Here is a 16,986-nt window from a genome sequence, read left to right as displayed (position 1 = left end):
CGGCCAGAGAAGGAACCCATGACTAGGAGCTTCAGTGAAAGACAAGAAAGACCAAAGTGCTCTATTGCCCGGAAGAAGCAAAACAATGGGTACTTGGAAAGTCGGTGACAGTCCACTAGTCCTATCATATTCAGTTACAAACAACAGTTTGCAGAACTTGTAAATATACTCTGGAGAACATTCTGGTGTTGGCTCTAGTGAAAACGGCTCTTCCCAACATTTACAACAATATTCTTGTCCCCATTCAGCAGCGTTTAAGGGGGAGGATGAAAAAGTTTGAAGGGGAGGACGAACAAATTATAGATGGCCAAATTAAGAAACTGTGTTAAACATTTTACCTGATAATTTCCTGCGGAAGCTGAGATGCGGAAGAATGGCTCCTTCGGATTCCTCCCGAGATCTCAGGAGACCTCTCCCCTTCCTTCCGGTCGTCATCAACCGCGGACTCCAGCTCCGTCTTGCTTTGGTCCGACCTCGCCTCCAGCTTGGCTTGTTCGCACTTAAACATGAAAACGATGGAGGGTTTCTCGCTGGAATCCGATTTTGACTCGCTGAACCAGTTGTGGCGCTGCACGGGAGGGGGCGGGAGCATGTGGATCACAGTTCCGTCAAGACCCACAAGTTTCCCCTTCTCCCGCTCCCTGTCTTCCTCGTCTTCAGTTTTCCTGCGCCGAAAGAAGCTTTTAAAGGATATCCACCGCTTGGGCTTTGCGTCGACGGCGCGCCTCCCTTCTGAATGCAGCACTGACTCGGCCTCTGTGGACCGCGTGGGGCTCATGGGTTTGGTCCAGTTGCTGAAATGCCTCTGCAGCGCTTTGCTGGCGTGGTAAGGCGAGGACGTGGATCGCGGAGGGGGGAACGGAGGCGCCTGCTCGCTTTGGGGACTCGGGGCGTTCTGTGAAATGAGCAGTGGCTTCGATGACGGCGTGACTGGTGACTTGGCGAGGGTGTCCTTCTGCGCCATTTCTGCGGACTTGGCTAGCTTGGCCTCAGGGCAGGACTGTGCCGTGAAGAGGGATTTGGGACGCGCCGGGATGCTTTTGCTGGCATCGGCGTCTGGGGGCAGCGAATACAGCTCTTCGACGCTGCAGGACTTGGGGGTGGCTTGAGGCACTTCCGGGGGCGACAGCGGAGGCTGGATGGAAGCCACAATCTGGGACAGCACCGTGCAGGCGCTTTCCCGGCTGCCGTCCAACATCTCGTGGGCTTCGTCCAGTTTGGCTGCAGGCTCTTGAACGGTTCTTTGGATTTTTGTTGGGGAGTTGCGGCCAGAACTTTTTGGCGACGGGTGACCTTTCCCGAGACAGCTGTTGAACTCTTGAACCTTCTGGGCTACTGACCCTAGTCTTCTCTCGGTGCTACTGGAGATCCCTTTGGCTTGGGAAGGGTCAGTTTTGCCAGCTACGGCTTCAGACCCTTTGTTTTCCGTTTCTATTTCTTCGTAGGTGTGGCTTATCACACTTGCCATTTTATCTTTAATAGACAGCTCCCCACTGGTCCCCAGAAAGCTCTTATAGATGGCTAAGTTATCATAGGCGTTTGGGTTTATGACAATGGGAACTTTGATAGCATTCTTCGAACTTCTAGCATACGTTGGCTCGTCGTGGATAATAATTGGGAAGGGCGGCATGCCCGCGTTATTGTAGCTATTGAATTTTATTTCAGACAGGTTAGGAGACTTCACAGGAATTGTTTTTGTTGAAATATTTGTTGATGTCGGTGAAGTAGGGGCAGATTTGTGGATGTTCTTTCTTGGAGGCGCCGAAGATCCCGGAGTATTAGCAGTTCGCTCCACTTTCGGTATCTTCTGACGTAGGCTTGTGCTGGAAGTCCAAACTTCCTGGTATCGGACCGTGCTAGATTTTTTAAGATTGGGATGAACTTGATTGGATGATCCCGGCTGAGATGTAACATTTGTACTTGTAGTATCTGACGGATTTGGATGAGAAGGAGTCATTTTTGTATCTATGCTTCTTGTCTGATTCTCTAGACATTCGTGGGTCATTGCGGCTGATACGTCCACTATGGTGTACGGCTTGCACACTGGTTGCTCCATGTTCACCACTCTGTAAGGTTTTGCTTGCTCTTCGTTAGGGAGAATATTTGGACCCGCCGTTTGACCTGGCTTATCTGAAGGACTGCTGCACTCTTGCTTGTCACTCTGGACGGCAATCTTCCCATCTTTTTCTTCTAGTCTAAGGGCAAGCACAGCCTTGTGAGTCTCCAAAACCTTGGTGACATCTTGAGGACTTCTGGCCGTCCCTTTTACTGGCTGGTCATTGCCAAAACTTTCACATCCCTCCTCAATTAATTTGATATCCTTTGGAGTACTGGGAGACAATCCGCCGTTGCAGAGTCTTTGAGAAGAACTGCTGGTCGTGCCAGAACGAGACTCTTCGGTCAAAGAAGAATCAGGCGACGTAGAACTGGAGGACACCATGCTCTGCACGCTCTCTGGCCCATAAAGGATCATGGGGTCTTCTCCGTAACCATTCAGTATTTCATCGTAGCTATCGTCGTAGTCAACAGCACAAAACCTCTGAAGAGACTTGTTCCTCAAAGGCACCGTGTTCCACTTCTTGTCAACACAGAACCGGACAGGGGACAGCGTGTTCGCTCGGAAATTCGCAAAGCGTGGCTGTCCCCTCATGCGGATTTCCATCGCCAGCAGCTCCTCGTCGCTTTCATCCCAACTTTCGTGGTCCTCTTGCATGTGGTCAAAAAACGTATCGTCCTCGCTCTCGTCCCCGCTGGAGAATTCTGGGTAACAGAAACGGCCGCCTTCGTTGCTTATCACGTCGGTGCTCCCGCTCAGAACAACGTGCTTATTGTGGAGGTCTTTTGTGCCACCTATCATGCAACTTGGAGGGATCTTTCTCTCGAGGGATTTCTTATAGCAATTGTTAATTCTTCCCAAGAACGCTGCCCTTGAACTCATTTCACTTCCTGTCTGATGAGAGGTGGAATCCAATCCTGCAATCTCTTTCAACACTTCTGTCAATCCGTTACTGTTATTAGGAGCCTTACCTACACCATCCGCATTCCCGTAAGGCCTATGAACTTGGCTATACACTTCAATTTCTCCTTCATTGTTATTATTCAGTAGTTTTTTGTTCAAGATGGCTCTGTTTTGATTCCACCCTACAACTGATGGCTTGTTCTCACACAGGTCTTGCGGGCTGACCTCGCCACATACGCTCTGTCCGTCTATCATCATCAGGGTGGGTTTCACAGCTATGGTTGGTTTCTTGGCCACAGGGGGACGAAAACTTCCCGTGTTCTTAGCGCGCTGGCTGTTCGCATTGGTTTTCAGGTTTGTATTTGAAACCGGAGGGCTTTCAGAGGCCGGAGGCAGCTGGTGCAAACTTTTTGGCTTGAAGCAGTTTTTACATTCGCCAGGTTTCCAGACGTGTTCGGTGAAGGCATTGCAAGCAGACATCTTCCCCAGGGCTCCGCACCTGATGCTCAGAGTTGTTCAGTGCATGTTCAGACAATCGCTCGTTGGATTCGTCTTTGTTTATTTAGCATGGCTGCAAAATCAAATTCCGGCCATCCTAAAAATAGAGAAGAGATAAAAGAGGAAGAGGAACACATAAGAATATAAACCTACAAATCAACGGCAAGAGAACGTTTGGAAGTATTTATACTCAGACATTTGTTGCTATAACCACTGTTAATGTATGCTTTATCCTCCTGGTCCATGACCTTACTCAATTATTGACTTTGTGACTTTAACACATATGATACACAGAAGTCTATGATATAAAATTGTGCATAATTATGGAACACAAAATCTTAATAAAAGAAGAAGAGTTTGGATTTATACCTCACCTTTTTCTCCTGTAAGGGGGCTTACAAGCTCCTTTCCCTTCCTCTCCCCTCAACAGACACCCTGTGAAGTAGGTGGGGCTGAGAGAGTCCACAGAGAACTGTGACTAGCCCCAGGTCACCCAGCAGGAATGTAGGAGTGCGGAAACACATCTGGTTCACCAGATAAGCCTCTGCCGCTCAGGTGGAGGAGTGGGGAATCAAACCCAGTTCTCCAGATTAGAATTAGAATTTGAAAAGAGTAGGTTTGTAAAGGGGCTGCATTCCTCCAAATGTACTCATTTAGAACTGGAATGCAACTGTGAATGGAACTCCTGACCCAGTCATTCAAAATAATCAGCATCTCTCTCTGAAGGAGCCTTCAAAATGTTTTTGTTATTTGCCCCACGAGGAACAAACTGTTATTAGACTGACACCTTCAAACAACTTGACCTGGAAGACAATCTTTTATCACATTATTTTATCCTCCCAGCTAATCAGCAAGGTTGCAAACACAGTGAGCCTGCCTTACAAACTATGCCACGGCACCATAGTGTTACTTGAGGTAAGAGGCCTGGTTCACTCTCACATAATGTTGCCTCTGTGTGTGTGTGTGTGTGTGTGCGTGCGTGTTTAAAATTCAGCTACACGTTGTTGCTTCACAAAAAGTACAGTTATGGTGGATTTGCCCAATGGCATCAGTGATTTTTTTTTTAAAAAAGAAATCAAACTATTGGAATCTCTTATTGAGTGGTCTGTGATTACATGGTTAACAGTATTAGAACTCTGCCACTCTGAATTCTGAGACAGTTTGCACCTAATTTGTCTGGATGTACATTTGCACAGAGAAAAAACAATGTATAAAGAAACCCATTTAGTCAAAGACGCTGTTCTGATGGCAATTTAGCGGCCTCCTTACTGCGTGTGGCTGTTATTGAACATGCACCTATTTGTGGCTGATGGAAAAGCATCAAATACATTTCCCCAAATGCGGCAACAGCTTTTTCCGCCTCAGCAAGCAACTGTGGCTGTCCTTTGCCATTCAGCGGCATTCCGCGAATGCTGGCAACGAAACTGGGCATTTCCACTTAGCTGTCAATCTGCTTAACTGCCGGTCCCCACAGAAGATACACAGCCCTCCTCCCGGCGAGCACCAGATGGCGCTCCAACACCGCATCACGGCAGCCCGACGCTCCTGGAAGCTGACGCTGCTATTTGATGGTTTCCAATATGATGAAGGGAGCTTTGAGGGCAGAAAGCTCATGCCCTGAAAATCGGGTTGGTCTCCAAGGTGCTGCTGAACTCGAATTGAGCTCTTCTGCTATCTGTACTCCGACACGCGCCAGCTGGGTGACCTTGGGCTAGTCACAGTTCTTCTGAGCTCTCTCAGTCCTACCTCCCTCACAGGGTGTTTGTTGTGAGGGGGGAAGGGAATTGAGTTTGTAAGCCCCTTTGAGTCTCCTTACAAGAAAGAAAGGGGGGAATATAAATCCAACTCCTCCTCCTCCTTTCTTATTTCAGTGGTGGCGAACCTATGGCGCTCCAGATGTTCATGGACTACAATTCCCATCAGCCCCTGCCAGCATGGCCAATTGGCCATGTAGTCCATGAACATCTGGAGTGCCATAGGTTCGCCACCACTGTGCTACTTGATGCACCTTAGCAATCTCCTTTCTCCTAAGGCAGCACCGAAGCGTCTTCTACAGGGCTCGCTAAAAATAGGCACGGCCTGTAGCTTCTGTACAAGTGATAGCTAGGGCAGCCAACCTTCAGGTAGAGCCTGGAGATCCCCTGCTATTATAATTGCTGTCCAGATGACAGAGATCAGTACCTTGAAGAAAATGGCTGCTCAGGAGGATGGACTATACTCCTCTGTGTTCTACTCTCAAAACCACTAGCTCCACCCCAAATCTCCAAGCTTCAGGTGGAGTAGAGGGGAAACAAACCCAGTTCACCAGATTAAAGTTCACTGCTCATGTTAAGGAGGGGGGAATCAAACCCAGTTCTTCAGAGTAGAGTCCATCAGACTGACAGCCACCGTGGTGCAGTAGTTAAGAGCAGGTGGATTCTAATCTGGAGAACCGGGTTTGATTCCCCACTCCTCCACCTGAGCGGCAAAGGCTTAACTGGTGAACCAGATGTGTTTCCGCACTCCTACATTCCTGCTGACCTTGGGGCTAGTCACAGTTCTCCCAGGACTCTCTCAGCCCCGCATACCTCACAAGGTGCCTGTTGTGGGGAGAGGAAGGGAAAGGAGCTTGTAAGCCATTTAGAGTCTCCTTACAGGAGAGAAAGGTGGGGTATAAATCCAAACTCGTCCCTTCTTGTTTGTAACCACTACAGCACACTGCTCTCTTGTGCTATTTGATGCAAACAAATGTTGTGTGAAACAGTTGATCTTGACCTGGTGGGCCACTGCGAGTAGCAGAGAGCTGGACTAGATGGACTTTGGTCTGATCCAGCTGGCTTGTTCTTATGTTCTTATGTTCTTGAGGAATGGGGAAATGCTTCTTCCTTGAGGAAATGGCAAATGCATCACAAGAAAGGCTAGAAAAGAGAACATCTGTACCATACCCAGTGTGAACATCAGAAACTTGATGTCTCCACCTGTTTACAAGCCACTACTTCCGTCCCCTACTCCTGTGCTTACGTAGGCTGCCTCGCGAAAGAAAAGCACGCAGTCATCTTCCCTCGACATGCGTTTCAGGCGCTATTTCTTTGTTCTAAAATTCCAGGCTGGCAGGTCCCCTTCGATGCGCGCGGGATGAATCACAATGAAGGCCTCCTACACCGGCACTTCATACCGACATAATCCAGTTAAAAGGAACTTAATTGGTGCGCGCCCGGTTCCCTGCAATTTCCAGCATTCTAAAAATGAATAGTCTCTGTAAGTACCAGATGGTGACATGCACTAATTAATCAGGCCAGCTCAATGAATGAGCCTATTAAAATGAATGCACCTATTAGACATGTGTTTTCGATGCTCTCCGCTGCAAAAAGCCTCCCTTTAAACACATGCTCGACTCGTTTAGCGGGCGATGCAGACAAGTGTGCACGGCGATCGTTTCCAAGTGCAACACCGCCAGCCTGTAATCTGTCTTTAACCTCCTGATGCTTCCATGCCACAGCAGAGGTGGGTTCTGGTTTGTTCTCTCTTCAGCCTAGCAGGCGGAGTGTTTTGATCTTCACCTGGCGGGGGGAGGGGCTTCTCAGTGTCAGCGTCTTCTCAAATGAGCTGCAGCCACTAAAATCCATCCCTGACTACCTGTGTCCCCCCCCCCCACCCACCCCCAGCTTGCTAACAATTATTCATCAATGGCAAAGCTTTTGCAAAAGAGCTGCCGTTCAGGAGCCCACCCCTGGCTTGAAGAGCAAAGGGAGGAACCAAACGTTCATCATCGCCCATGCAGATCACTATGGGATGGATCAGTTAACATTTGCCAGCTTCTGTTCTGGAAAAGCAAATGCCAAAGATGTGGGCAAATAATAAAAGGGTGAGCGCGTTTGGAAAAGAACCCCCTTGAATTCCTCCCATCACATTTGCATCCCCACCGCAATCGTGCGAGGCGTTTCAGTTCCAGCACTTCTGCGTTACAGTGAAGGTCTTCATAAAACTCGTCCCCTTTCCTCTTGCAAAAGCTATTAAGACTAAACAGGGGGTGGGGGCGCTGCTCTAGTGTCCTGCAAAACTGGCCGTGGTCAGAGATCTTCAGACGGACAGAAAGCAAATGACAACAGCTGCATCTCGATATATGACAGGGTGTTGAAAATGAGGGGATGTGCATACGCATGTGCATACACCAACAGACCTGGAAAGTCCTTGCCAGGAACATGGCTATAGGATGTGGCAAGTTAACTATCTGTGGAAAAAATCAATCTAATTGCCTCCATTCAAATAAGATGTGATCACTATCAAGCACAGAGTACTCACTCAGTAATAAAGCGGGCATACGCTAGATGGACTGTTGAGATTTCTTCCACGGCTATCATTATAAAACCAAGCATTAAAACGGCAATCGGCCGAGGGCAAGAGCACAACTGAGCAATGAGAAGGGTGATGATACAAGCAAAATCCCTTTATAGACAAGGGCAAATCCATAATGGGCTTAATGGCTCCAGCTTGAGCCAAAAGTAATTAACTTTTTTTTTAAAAAAAAATTCTTTAAAAAAAGGCATATGTGGGTAGAAATAATTATGCCTCTGAATACTGTTCAGTGGTTGAGTATGTTTAGAAAGTTTCCTCCTCTGATTCAAATTCTGCCTACCTTCGGAATGCTTTATATCCTGTTAAGGGTTCTATAAGGCTAATCTCCCTTCAATTTTTTTTTGGGGGGGGGGAGGAGGAATGAATGAGGTAGAAATTTCCCTTCCTTCTCTCTCAGATTCAATAATTCATCAGCAGGGGCTTCAACAGGCCAATTTCCCCATCTTTTTAAGCCTCCCCCCCCCCCCCCCAATTTTCTAGCCTGTCAACTGATTTCAGTATTGAATCAGTTAAGGAGCATATTTAGACTGGAGGCCGTTTTTTTTGAGAAGGGGTCAATCTATAAAGTCATTGTTGTGGGGAGTGCTATCAGTATGTATATATCTCTCCTTTGACTATGGGTAGCCTCCATTCTATGGCTTTTGTTATCTACGCAGGACCCAGGAGTTTTACTGTTAGATCAGTGTTTTCCAACCTTTTTGACGTCACGGTACCCTTGACCTCACTCTTCATATCTCACGGTACCCCTACCATCCTCCCCCCACCTTCCCCTCCCAGAGTGAAGGGAAATACGGGGTGGGGGTGGGTGGAAAGTGGCTGCAGACCTTGTGGCAGGCCCTGCCCCCAGGGCCCTCAGAACTAGGACAAAGAGGCTTAGAGACAGCTTCTACTCTAGAGCTGTGGCTATGCTAAACTCCGCTGCTTCATATTGATGTATTTGGGGCTATGTAGGGATGGGTGGAGGATGATGATGTATGAGTCTGAAATTGCATGAGTCTGAAATTGTATGAGTCTGAAATTGTGTGCATCGAGGAATGCTGCTGTAAATTTCGTTGTGCGTGCACAATGACAATAAAATGCTTATGCTTATGCTTATGCTTATATCCTTGCTGGTGCCGGCGGGAGAGTAGCTTTGCCGCGGTACCCCTGGGACTTGCTCATGGCACCCCAGGGTACCACAGAACCCTGGTTGAGAATCACTGTGTTAGATACACTGATGCTTTACAGGTGCAAGATCACAGGTCCGATTTTAAGTACTTCAGCCTGAAGAATTTCAGGTAGCAGGTGATCTGCCCAATATCCTGAAGATCACCGCCAGTCTGAGTAAACAAAATTAGGCCCTGTGGACCATTAGTATGAGAGAAGGAAGAAAAGGGATGATAGAAGAGACAGATGGGTAATTTCCCCTCCAAAAGCAGAATATTTGAAAGATGTGATGTCGTTTATAACATATTGTCCCCATCTTTGCCTCTGATAAACAGGTTTCTGAATTGTAAAACCAGTTTGACCAGAAGTGGTAATGGGACAATCTATAGGAAGCGGTGTCCTTCCCAAACCACTTTCAAAGCAACCCAAAGAATCCCCCCCAGCTTAGTCCACAATAATAAACGAAGGCTTGTTATTTGCGAACTACACCTCTGTTATATGCGAGTACACAGAAATGAGGCCAACTACTTCAAAGAGACACAGCGTTACCAGATAGTAGAGTACAGCGTGAGTCATGCCAATACCCATGGAAACTACTTCTCTGCAGAGCCCTATGGACACATCTTGGCACATTTCAGCAAGACCCCAGAGCACTCACTTGATACACACGATCAGTCAGCTCCCTCAACTACTAATTAAGTGGCTGCCGACTGGCTGGAAGACTTCCAGTCTGAAAGTTAACCATTGCTTGGCTGTTGTGTCAAAGTGCGGAAGACCAGAATGTTTTAGTGCAGTCAAAGGATAAAGCAATAATTGAAGCAAACGGATAATCGTGTCCGAGGGAAAAAAAGGTCAAGTTATTTTTTGTGGAAAGCTGTTTGTGGTAGGTGATAAAATACCTGGCATCCAAACACAACCGGTTTGGGTTTCCAAGGGGGTGTGTTCAGAGGTGGGATCCAGCAGGTTCTCACCAGTTCCCGAGAGTGGGTTACTAATTATTTGTGTGTGCCAAAAGGGGGTTACTAATTGGGTCTGCTTTTCCGTTAGAAATTCCATTAGGTCCAAAAATCATAAAGTCCTGTTGTTTCCTATGTGGCTGGTTAGCGAAGGTAGAAAATGGGATAATTCTCCCTGTTGGGCAGTTTTAAAAACATGTTTTAGAAATATGGTAAAGTTCCTTGTTTAAGGAAAGTATCCTTCTTTTGATTTCTAGAAACAAAATTAAGTATTTGAAAGTATTAAGTATTTGACAGGCAGTCAATTAGAGGAGAAGTCGTTGTTTCTGTTGGCAGTAGACGATAGGACTTGCTATAATGAGTTTAAATTATGGACAGGAAGATACCAGCTGGAAATTAGGAACTTTTTTTTTACAGTAAGAGTTTTTTTTACAGTAACAGAGAAATTATTAATGCCCCGCCCCCCGAATGCCCGGCCACACTCCCATCGTGCCCCGCCCCGCCCCATTGGTGCTACGCCACTGTTTGAATCCCACAACCATGGGAACCTGTTACTAAAATGTTTGGATCCCACCACTGGGTGTGTTGTATATGCGCATGCACATACCCCATTTCTAAGAGAAAGACCAGGTGGTTATTTTTCCCTAGTTACTTGCCCAATAAACTACCATCTGGCCAAGGGGGTACAACTGATAGAGGACGGGGTGTGAAAGTGGGAAACCCACAAGCAAATCCTGCTTGGGTAGCATTTGATCGTCAAATGACAGCACTCCCTTTCCAAGGCAGAACAAGACACAGAGCAGGAGAGTGCATTCCACTGGTCGGGGAAGAAAGTTAAAACGTGGCTGTCTCTTGATCTGACAGCGACTGTGTCTTGTAAAACACGACACACGTTGAAAAGGGCCACATACACACACAAAAAGTAAAAAGTTAATTCAAGGTCAATAGAACCTAGAAAGAACCAGAGGTATCGGTTCACTGAGACCTGCTATATTGCCCCATCTCAAGGCAGGAAGTTTTAGTTTTATGAATTTTCTAGGGATTGTTTAGAGGACTGAAGGTGGGCAGAAATGGCGCTACGCCTCTTCACAACTAGCCTATTTATAAGCTTTTCAGTAACCAACTGGCATTGTAAGGAGATATCAAAAACAGCAATCGGATTCTCCTCAGTTTCAATCTTCCTAAAGGAGGAACCATTGCTATGGCAGGGAAAGCTGAACTTGAGCTCGGGAGCGCTTGCTCCCAAGACAACAGCTTACTGCTTAGCAAAAGCATGGCCTCCTATAATTCAAGCCTGATTTGTATTTCTAATATGACAGACCAGCTTTCCCGAGCTGAATGAGTGAAAAAAAAAAGTATTTGCATAACAATCCCAATTTTATTTTTGGCTCTGATGGAAAGATTATTTTTTTCCTATGAATAATCATAAAATGATTTACTTTTTATATCCCAACTTTGCTTCGCTCTTCGCTTTTGGCAGCCTTGGGAGATGGAAAAACATCCTTTGCATGCCAGTCACACTCACGCATTTAAGAACTGTAATAGCTCGGGAGAAGCAAGGAAACCAAGTGGACAAAAGGTACTTGGCTTTAAATACCGATATACTAATTACGGGATTCCATTACGAAGTGTGGGCATTGCTCTGGCAGACCCTTATTAGCATCACTACAATAGCGACCCTAGAAGAGGAAGAAGAGTTTGGATTTACATCCCCCCTTTCTCTCCTGTAGGAGACTCAAAGGGGCTTACAATCTCCTTTCCCTTCCCCCCTCACAACAAACACCCTGTGAGGTGGGTGGGGCTGAGACAGCTCCGAAGAACTGTGACTAGACCACGGTCATCCAGCAGGCGTGTGTGGGAATGCACAGGCTAATCTGTATTCCCTAGATAAGCCTTCACAGCTCAGGCGGCAGAGCAGGGCATCAAACCTGGTTCCTCCAGATTAGAGTACACCTGCTCTTAACCACTACGCCACTGCTGCTTAGGGAAAAATACATATATAAACTGTATCCACATTATATTATTTAAACAAAACACATTCTTGAATGAAGCATGATGAAGAGGAGGCTGCCTTCAAGGAAAGAATGCTTCTAACTGGAATCAAAGTATCTTATCTATTGATCTATTCCTCTGTGTTCTGTGATTAAAACACCTGCAATGTATTCCTCTGTGGTGGAGAAAGGGAAGATGCACAGTTATTCTGGAAGTTAAGTTGTCGGTGGAAAGTGCTGTGAAGTCACAGCGGACTTGTGGCAACTCAGTAGGGTTTTGAAGCAACAGATTTTCAGAGGTGGTTTGCCAATGTCTGATTCCACATGCGCTGAGCTGGGAAAAGGTACAGAAAATATCTGAAATGATAGAAGGGTAGGGACCCAGTCCACACTGTGAAGGGCCCTTCTCCTGGTAGGCTAGGATGACATCTTGGATGGGATGTTTCTCCAGTCCTTCAGCAAGAGGTGGGAAACTTTTTAATGTCACTTCCTGCAGGAGCCCAACTGCCATGTTCTAACCAGTAACTTCTGACAAAGCAGTGTAAAACTTCAAAACATGAAAAGGTAACCTGAAGTGACAATCATACACTTTTTGGAACTAGGCTCAGAGATAACAGTAACAAGAGAACAGAAAGGTACAGAACAGAACAACCTGTGTAGAATGTATGTGAAAAGGAGGAGGACTAGTGATGAACCAGGGAGGGCCAAGATGTCCTCCTAGCCTACCAGGAGAAGGGCCCTTCACAGTGAGTAACCAAGACGTACTTCTTACATAAACCATTTACAGACCTTACTCAAAGAGATGATGATGGGCACTTGGATAGATGGTTTTTAAATGGACTGCACGCATTCATGGAGGTTAGGTCTCATCAAGAGCTATTAGGCATGTGAGCTAAGTAGAACCTCCCAGAAAAGGGGCCCAGTGGCCCGGGAATACCAGATTGCTGGGAGCAGCTATTGCTTCCATAGCTTTCTTGTGATCTTCCACACCCCCCCAGCTGGTTACTCTCAGAAAAAGACTACTGAACTAGATGGGTCTTTTCCCCCTAAAACTATTAATTTTACAAAGCCGTGATGGTTCTGGTGCACAAACTGCATCCTAGACCCGTGGTGGCGAACCTTTGGCACTCCAGATGTTATGGACTACAATTGCCATCAGCCTCTGCCAGCATTGCCAACTGTAGGGGCTGATGGGAATTGTAGTCCATAACATCTGGAGTGCCGAAGGTTCGCCACCACTGTCCTAGACAGATGTTACCCCTGAAAACTGAACGGGAGTCTTCATGCTTTTTTCTATACAGAGCAGCATTCTTTGTCCGAAATGCACACTGTTTGAAGTGTATACCGCTTCCGATCGCTCTGTTAAGGTTCGACTGGAAGGTATATGCAAGAAATCCTTCTCTTTTAAGGTACTCACTGCAGACTCGCATCGTGCTTCTCACAGGCAGGAAACCCACATGCTACAACAGGCGAGAGGAATTGAAAAAGACAAGAACCGATGTCCCGCGTACAAAAGAATTACGGCAGCGCTGGATCAATGAGGAAATTACATCAGACAAGAGAAAAATGAATTTGATTCCAGTAAATAGAGCAAACGTCAATCTGCTTAAAATCTTTGGGCAATTAGGCCCACAAACTAGTGCGGTGCAGTTATTGCGAAGGCAAGGCAGGAGACTCAGCACAGCCATGCCGTTTTGCAGCGGGGGCAATTTCGATGATACTGCCCCATTTTGGAAGCAACGCACTTCTCAGTATTGATGACCAAGGTCCATTATGCCCTCCTTTATTGGCTTGCAGAGGTTATCTAGCTGATGCTGCTGGAGACAGAGTGCCGAGTTTGAATCCACCTTGGTTTTCTGTTCCTTGTTGTAATGACTGAGAATCTTTGACAGCAACCTCTGTGTCTCCTGTTTTCTACGGCTCTCACATATTTATAATGAACATGGAGACATCTAGATCTTGGATCAAACACAGTTGCTGGGGGTGGTGCTAAACTCAATCCATGGCCATCATCTCTTGCCACAATGAATCAAGGTGATATTTTCACCCCAAAAAATTCATTTCAAATACACAGGTAGCAAGCTTTGTACTTCGCTACGGCTAACTAAAAACACTCAGAGGGCACGAAAAGGTAGAAATGGAGTAGTACGGTTCAACCATTTTTGCATTCTTGTACTTCACAGTCAAAGGTACTTTCGGAAACCAAAATTACATCATACATTACATTCATAGCTCTATAATATGTAATATCGCCACAGAGGAAAGCTTAACGAGTTCTGTTAACTAGTAAATGCCACATGGGATAAAATAGAGAGAAGAGCCATAATGCTAGGCAGAAACTGTAGGATGGAAATTATTTGTGTCGAGTTGTTCCTGGCCATTACTTAAAACAAACTGTGGAAAGTGATGTCAAGACGCAGCCAACTTATGGCAATTCCACAGGGTTTTTAAGGGAAGAAGAAGAAGAAGAAGAAGAAGAAGAAGAAGAAGAAGAAGAAGAAGAGGAGGAGGAGGAGGAGGAGGAGGAGGAGGAGGAAGAGGAGGAGGAGTTTGGATTTATATCCAAACTTTCCTGTAAGACTCAAACTTTCCTGTAAGGAGACTCCTTTCCTGTAAGGAGACTCAAAGGGGCTTACACTCTCCTTGCCCTTCCCCACCCCCCACAACAAACACCCTGTGAAGTGGGTGGGACTGAGAGAGGTCCAAAGAACTGTGACTAGCCCAAGGTCAGCCAGCTAGCATGTGTGGGAGTGCACAAGGTAATCTGGTACCCCAGATAAGCCTCCACAGCTCAAGTGGCCGAGCAGGGAATCAAACCCGGTTCTCCAGATTAGGGTACCCCTGCTCTTCACCCCTTAGCCACGGTTGCATTTAGAGGTGTGCGGCATTTAGAGGTGGTGTGCCATTGCTTGCCTCCGTGTAGCAGGCCCTGGACTTCCTCAATGGTCTCCCATCCAAGAACTAACCGGGCCGACCCTGCTTAGTTCCTGAGATCTGATGCCACTGGGCCAGCCTGGGCCACCCAGGTCAGGGCCCCAAGTCAAACAAGCAGGCACGCAATTTCACACTAGAAAACGAACCGAGACTCAACCTTCTCATCATTTCTAGGAGACTCGAGCCTCCTCCCGCTGGGTCCATATAATGCCCCGAGTGTGCCGATCCCTGCCCAGGTTTTGGCTCCGGTGGTTAAAACGCCGTTCCTGAAATACTGACTAATGAACTATTACGACTATAATTACGACCGTATTTCATTAGGGCGTCTGAAAAGTAGGTAGCACTCGCGAGGTGTCCTGAAATTAGAAATGGCTAGGAAAAATAAACCCTTAGAAACCCAGTCAGTGGGGGAAAAAAAAAGATTAAGCAAATCCCTGCATTTGGCTCAGCGTTTAATGGTGTGCCACTGCTATATCAGTAGCTTTACTTCTATAAAAATAACCCTCCGGTCCTTTCATAGCAATGGAATTAAAGGAGGGGTTTCTTTCCTTCGTGAACGCACAAAGTCAGACTGCAATATGTCAGGTAAAACACGAATGCGTTGTTAAAACAGGTTTCCTCCCAATTTTCCATGGGGATCCACATATATGCTGAAAGTCTAGCCAACTTCAGCCTTACTGTCTCCAACCTCCCCGCTAGCTGAGCCGCACTGCAACACAGATGGAAACGTTTGCCAGCCCGAGGTTTCGAGGGGCCGCTCTTCCAGATGAGTCGCCGGCGTGAAATTCTGCACTGAAATAAAAAAATCTGTCGTGAGTTCTGCACTGAAAGAAAAAAAGTCGCCAGCAGAATGGAACAAGAATTAAATTCAGAAAGAGTCCGACCAAAGACAGCTTTGAGCTCGTTTGAGATCTAATGCGAGTCTGGTTGATGCCCGGATGACAGATGTCTTATGAACAGTGCAAATGGAAGAAAGGCAAGATATAAAGTGTAATAACAGCAATACTTTGGGATGTGCCCGACCAGGAAACTCACTGCACACAACAGTGAGCGTGTCGCTTCGTAATTAGAAGAAAAGAGTCAATGTACACATTCTGATTTAAAATACTGTCAAGGCTGCAGCCCAGACATTGCAGGCTGCTGGAACGAGCGGCTGGTTAGTTTCTATAGCAACCGAATGCACAATTTTTTTTATTCTTAACACAGTTTTACGGCTTGGTTTTTACACAATTTTTTATTGTTCATTGTAAGGATAGTAATGGAAATTGTGCCTTTGTCAGTCTGGAATCGCTACCCGCAGTCGTTGTTATTAGCACCACTGGAAAGGGAGACGAAGGGACGCGGTGGGTTAAAAAAAAAAGAATTACATTCCCATCCAGATGTAGGATGTGATTTTTCTCCCCTTTGAGCAAAGGATAGGACAGGCGACGCATTTAGTAGAAAGCAAAAGATAGGATTCTTAAAGCTGCAAACTATAGAGCGAAGAGCGAAGACAAAAGGCATTGGAACGGTATAGTGATTAAAAGAATGTTCCTGTTAGTAGAGCCAGATGCACCTCCGGATATTCCTGGCCCAGATTCTGTTTCGGCAGAATCAGAGGAACATTTATTCCTTGATCTCCTGCTGTACTTAAAAGGCATTAAAACCAGATCTTCCCAGTTATAAACGAGAAACTCGGTAAGTTTCCTGAGCTCGTCTCTACTTTCAAGTTGTCGCGGTGCTGATGTCACTCACTGACAGGTATATGGGAGACTTAAGGTTGCCAGGTCTAGGTTGGGAAACGACCCATTGGATACTCACCGTGAAGGGGTCTTCTCCTGGGTGGTTGTAGTCCATCTTGGGGGGTTGTTCTCTCACAAGATGGACTACTCCATCCAGGAGAATGACCCATTGGATACTCACCATGAAGGGGTCTTCTTCTGGGTGGTTGTAGTCCATCTTGGGGGTTCTTCTTTCACAACATGGACTACTCCATCCAGGAGAACAACCCATTGGATACTCACCATGAAGAGCTCATCCCCTGGGTGGTTGTAGTCCATCTTGGGGATTCTTCTCTCACAAGATGGACTACTCCATCCAGCAGAACGACCCATTGGATACTCACCATGAAGGGATCTTCTCCTGCGTGGTTGTAGTCCATCTTGGGGGTTCTTCTCTCACAAGATGG

At 46.5% G+C, this 16,986-nt stretch overlaps 1 protein-coding gene across 3 annotated transcripts in view; it reads right to left on the bottom strand.

Annotated features, from left to right (window-relative positions):
* PEAK1 (pseudopodium enriched atypical kinase 1) overlaps nt 1-16,986 on the bottom strand; it is an 88,753-nt gene that overhangs the window by 27,399 nt on the left and 44,368 nt on the right. For all 3 annotated transcript variants that reach the window (XM_048519700.1, XM_048519698.1, XM_048519699.1), the window contains exon 3: nt 339-3,554. In XM_048519700.1, coding sequence (XP_048375657.1) covers nt 339-3,439 — 3,101 coding nt within the window. In that variant the 5' untranslated portion in view covers nt 3,440-3,554. The remainder of the gene's footprint in view (nt 1-338; nt 3,555-16,986) is intronic.

The sequence above is a fragment of the Sphaerodactylus townsendi genome, linkage group LG17 (assembly GCF_021028975.2).
Source record: "Sphaerodactylus townsendi isolate TG3544 linkage group LG17, MPM_Stown_v2.3, whole genome shotgun sequence".
NCBI lineage: Eukaryota > Metazoa > Chordata > Lepidosauria > Squamata > Sphaerodactylidae > Sphaerodactylus > Sphaerodactylus townsendi.
The sequence above is the reverse complement of the archived record's forward strand: the minus strand, read 5'-3'. Positions and strand labels throughout refer to the sequence as shown.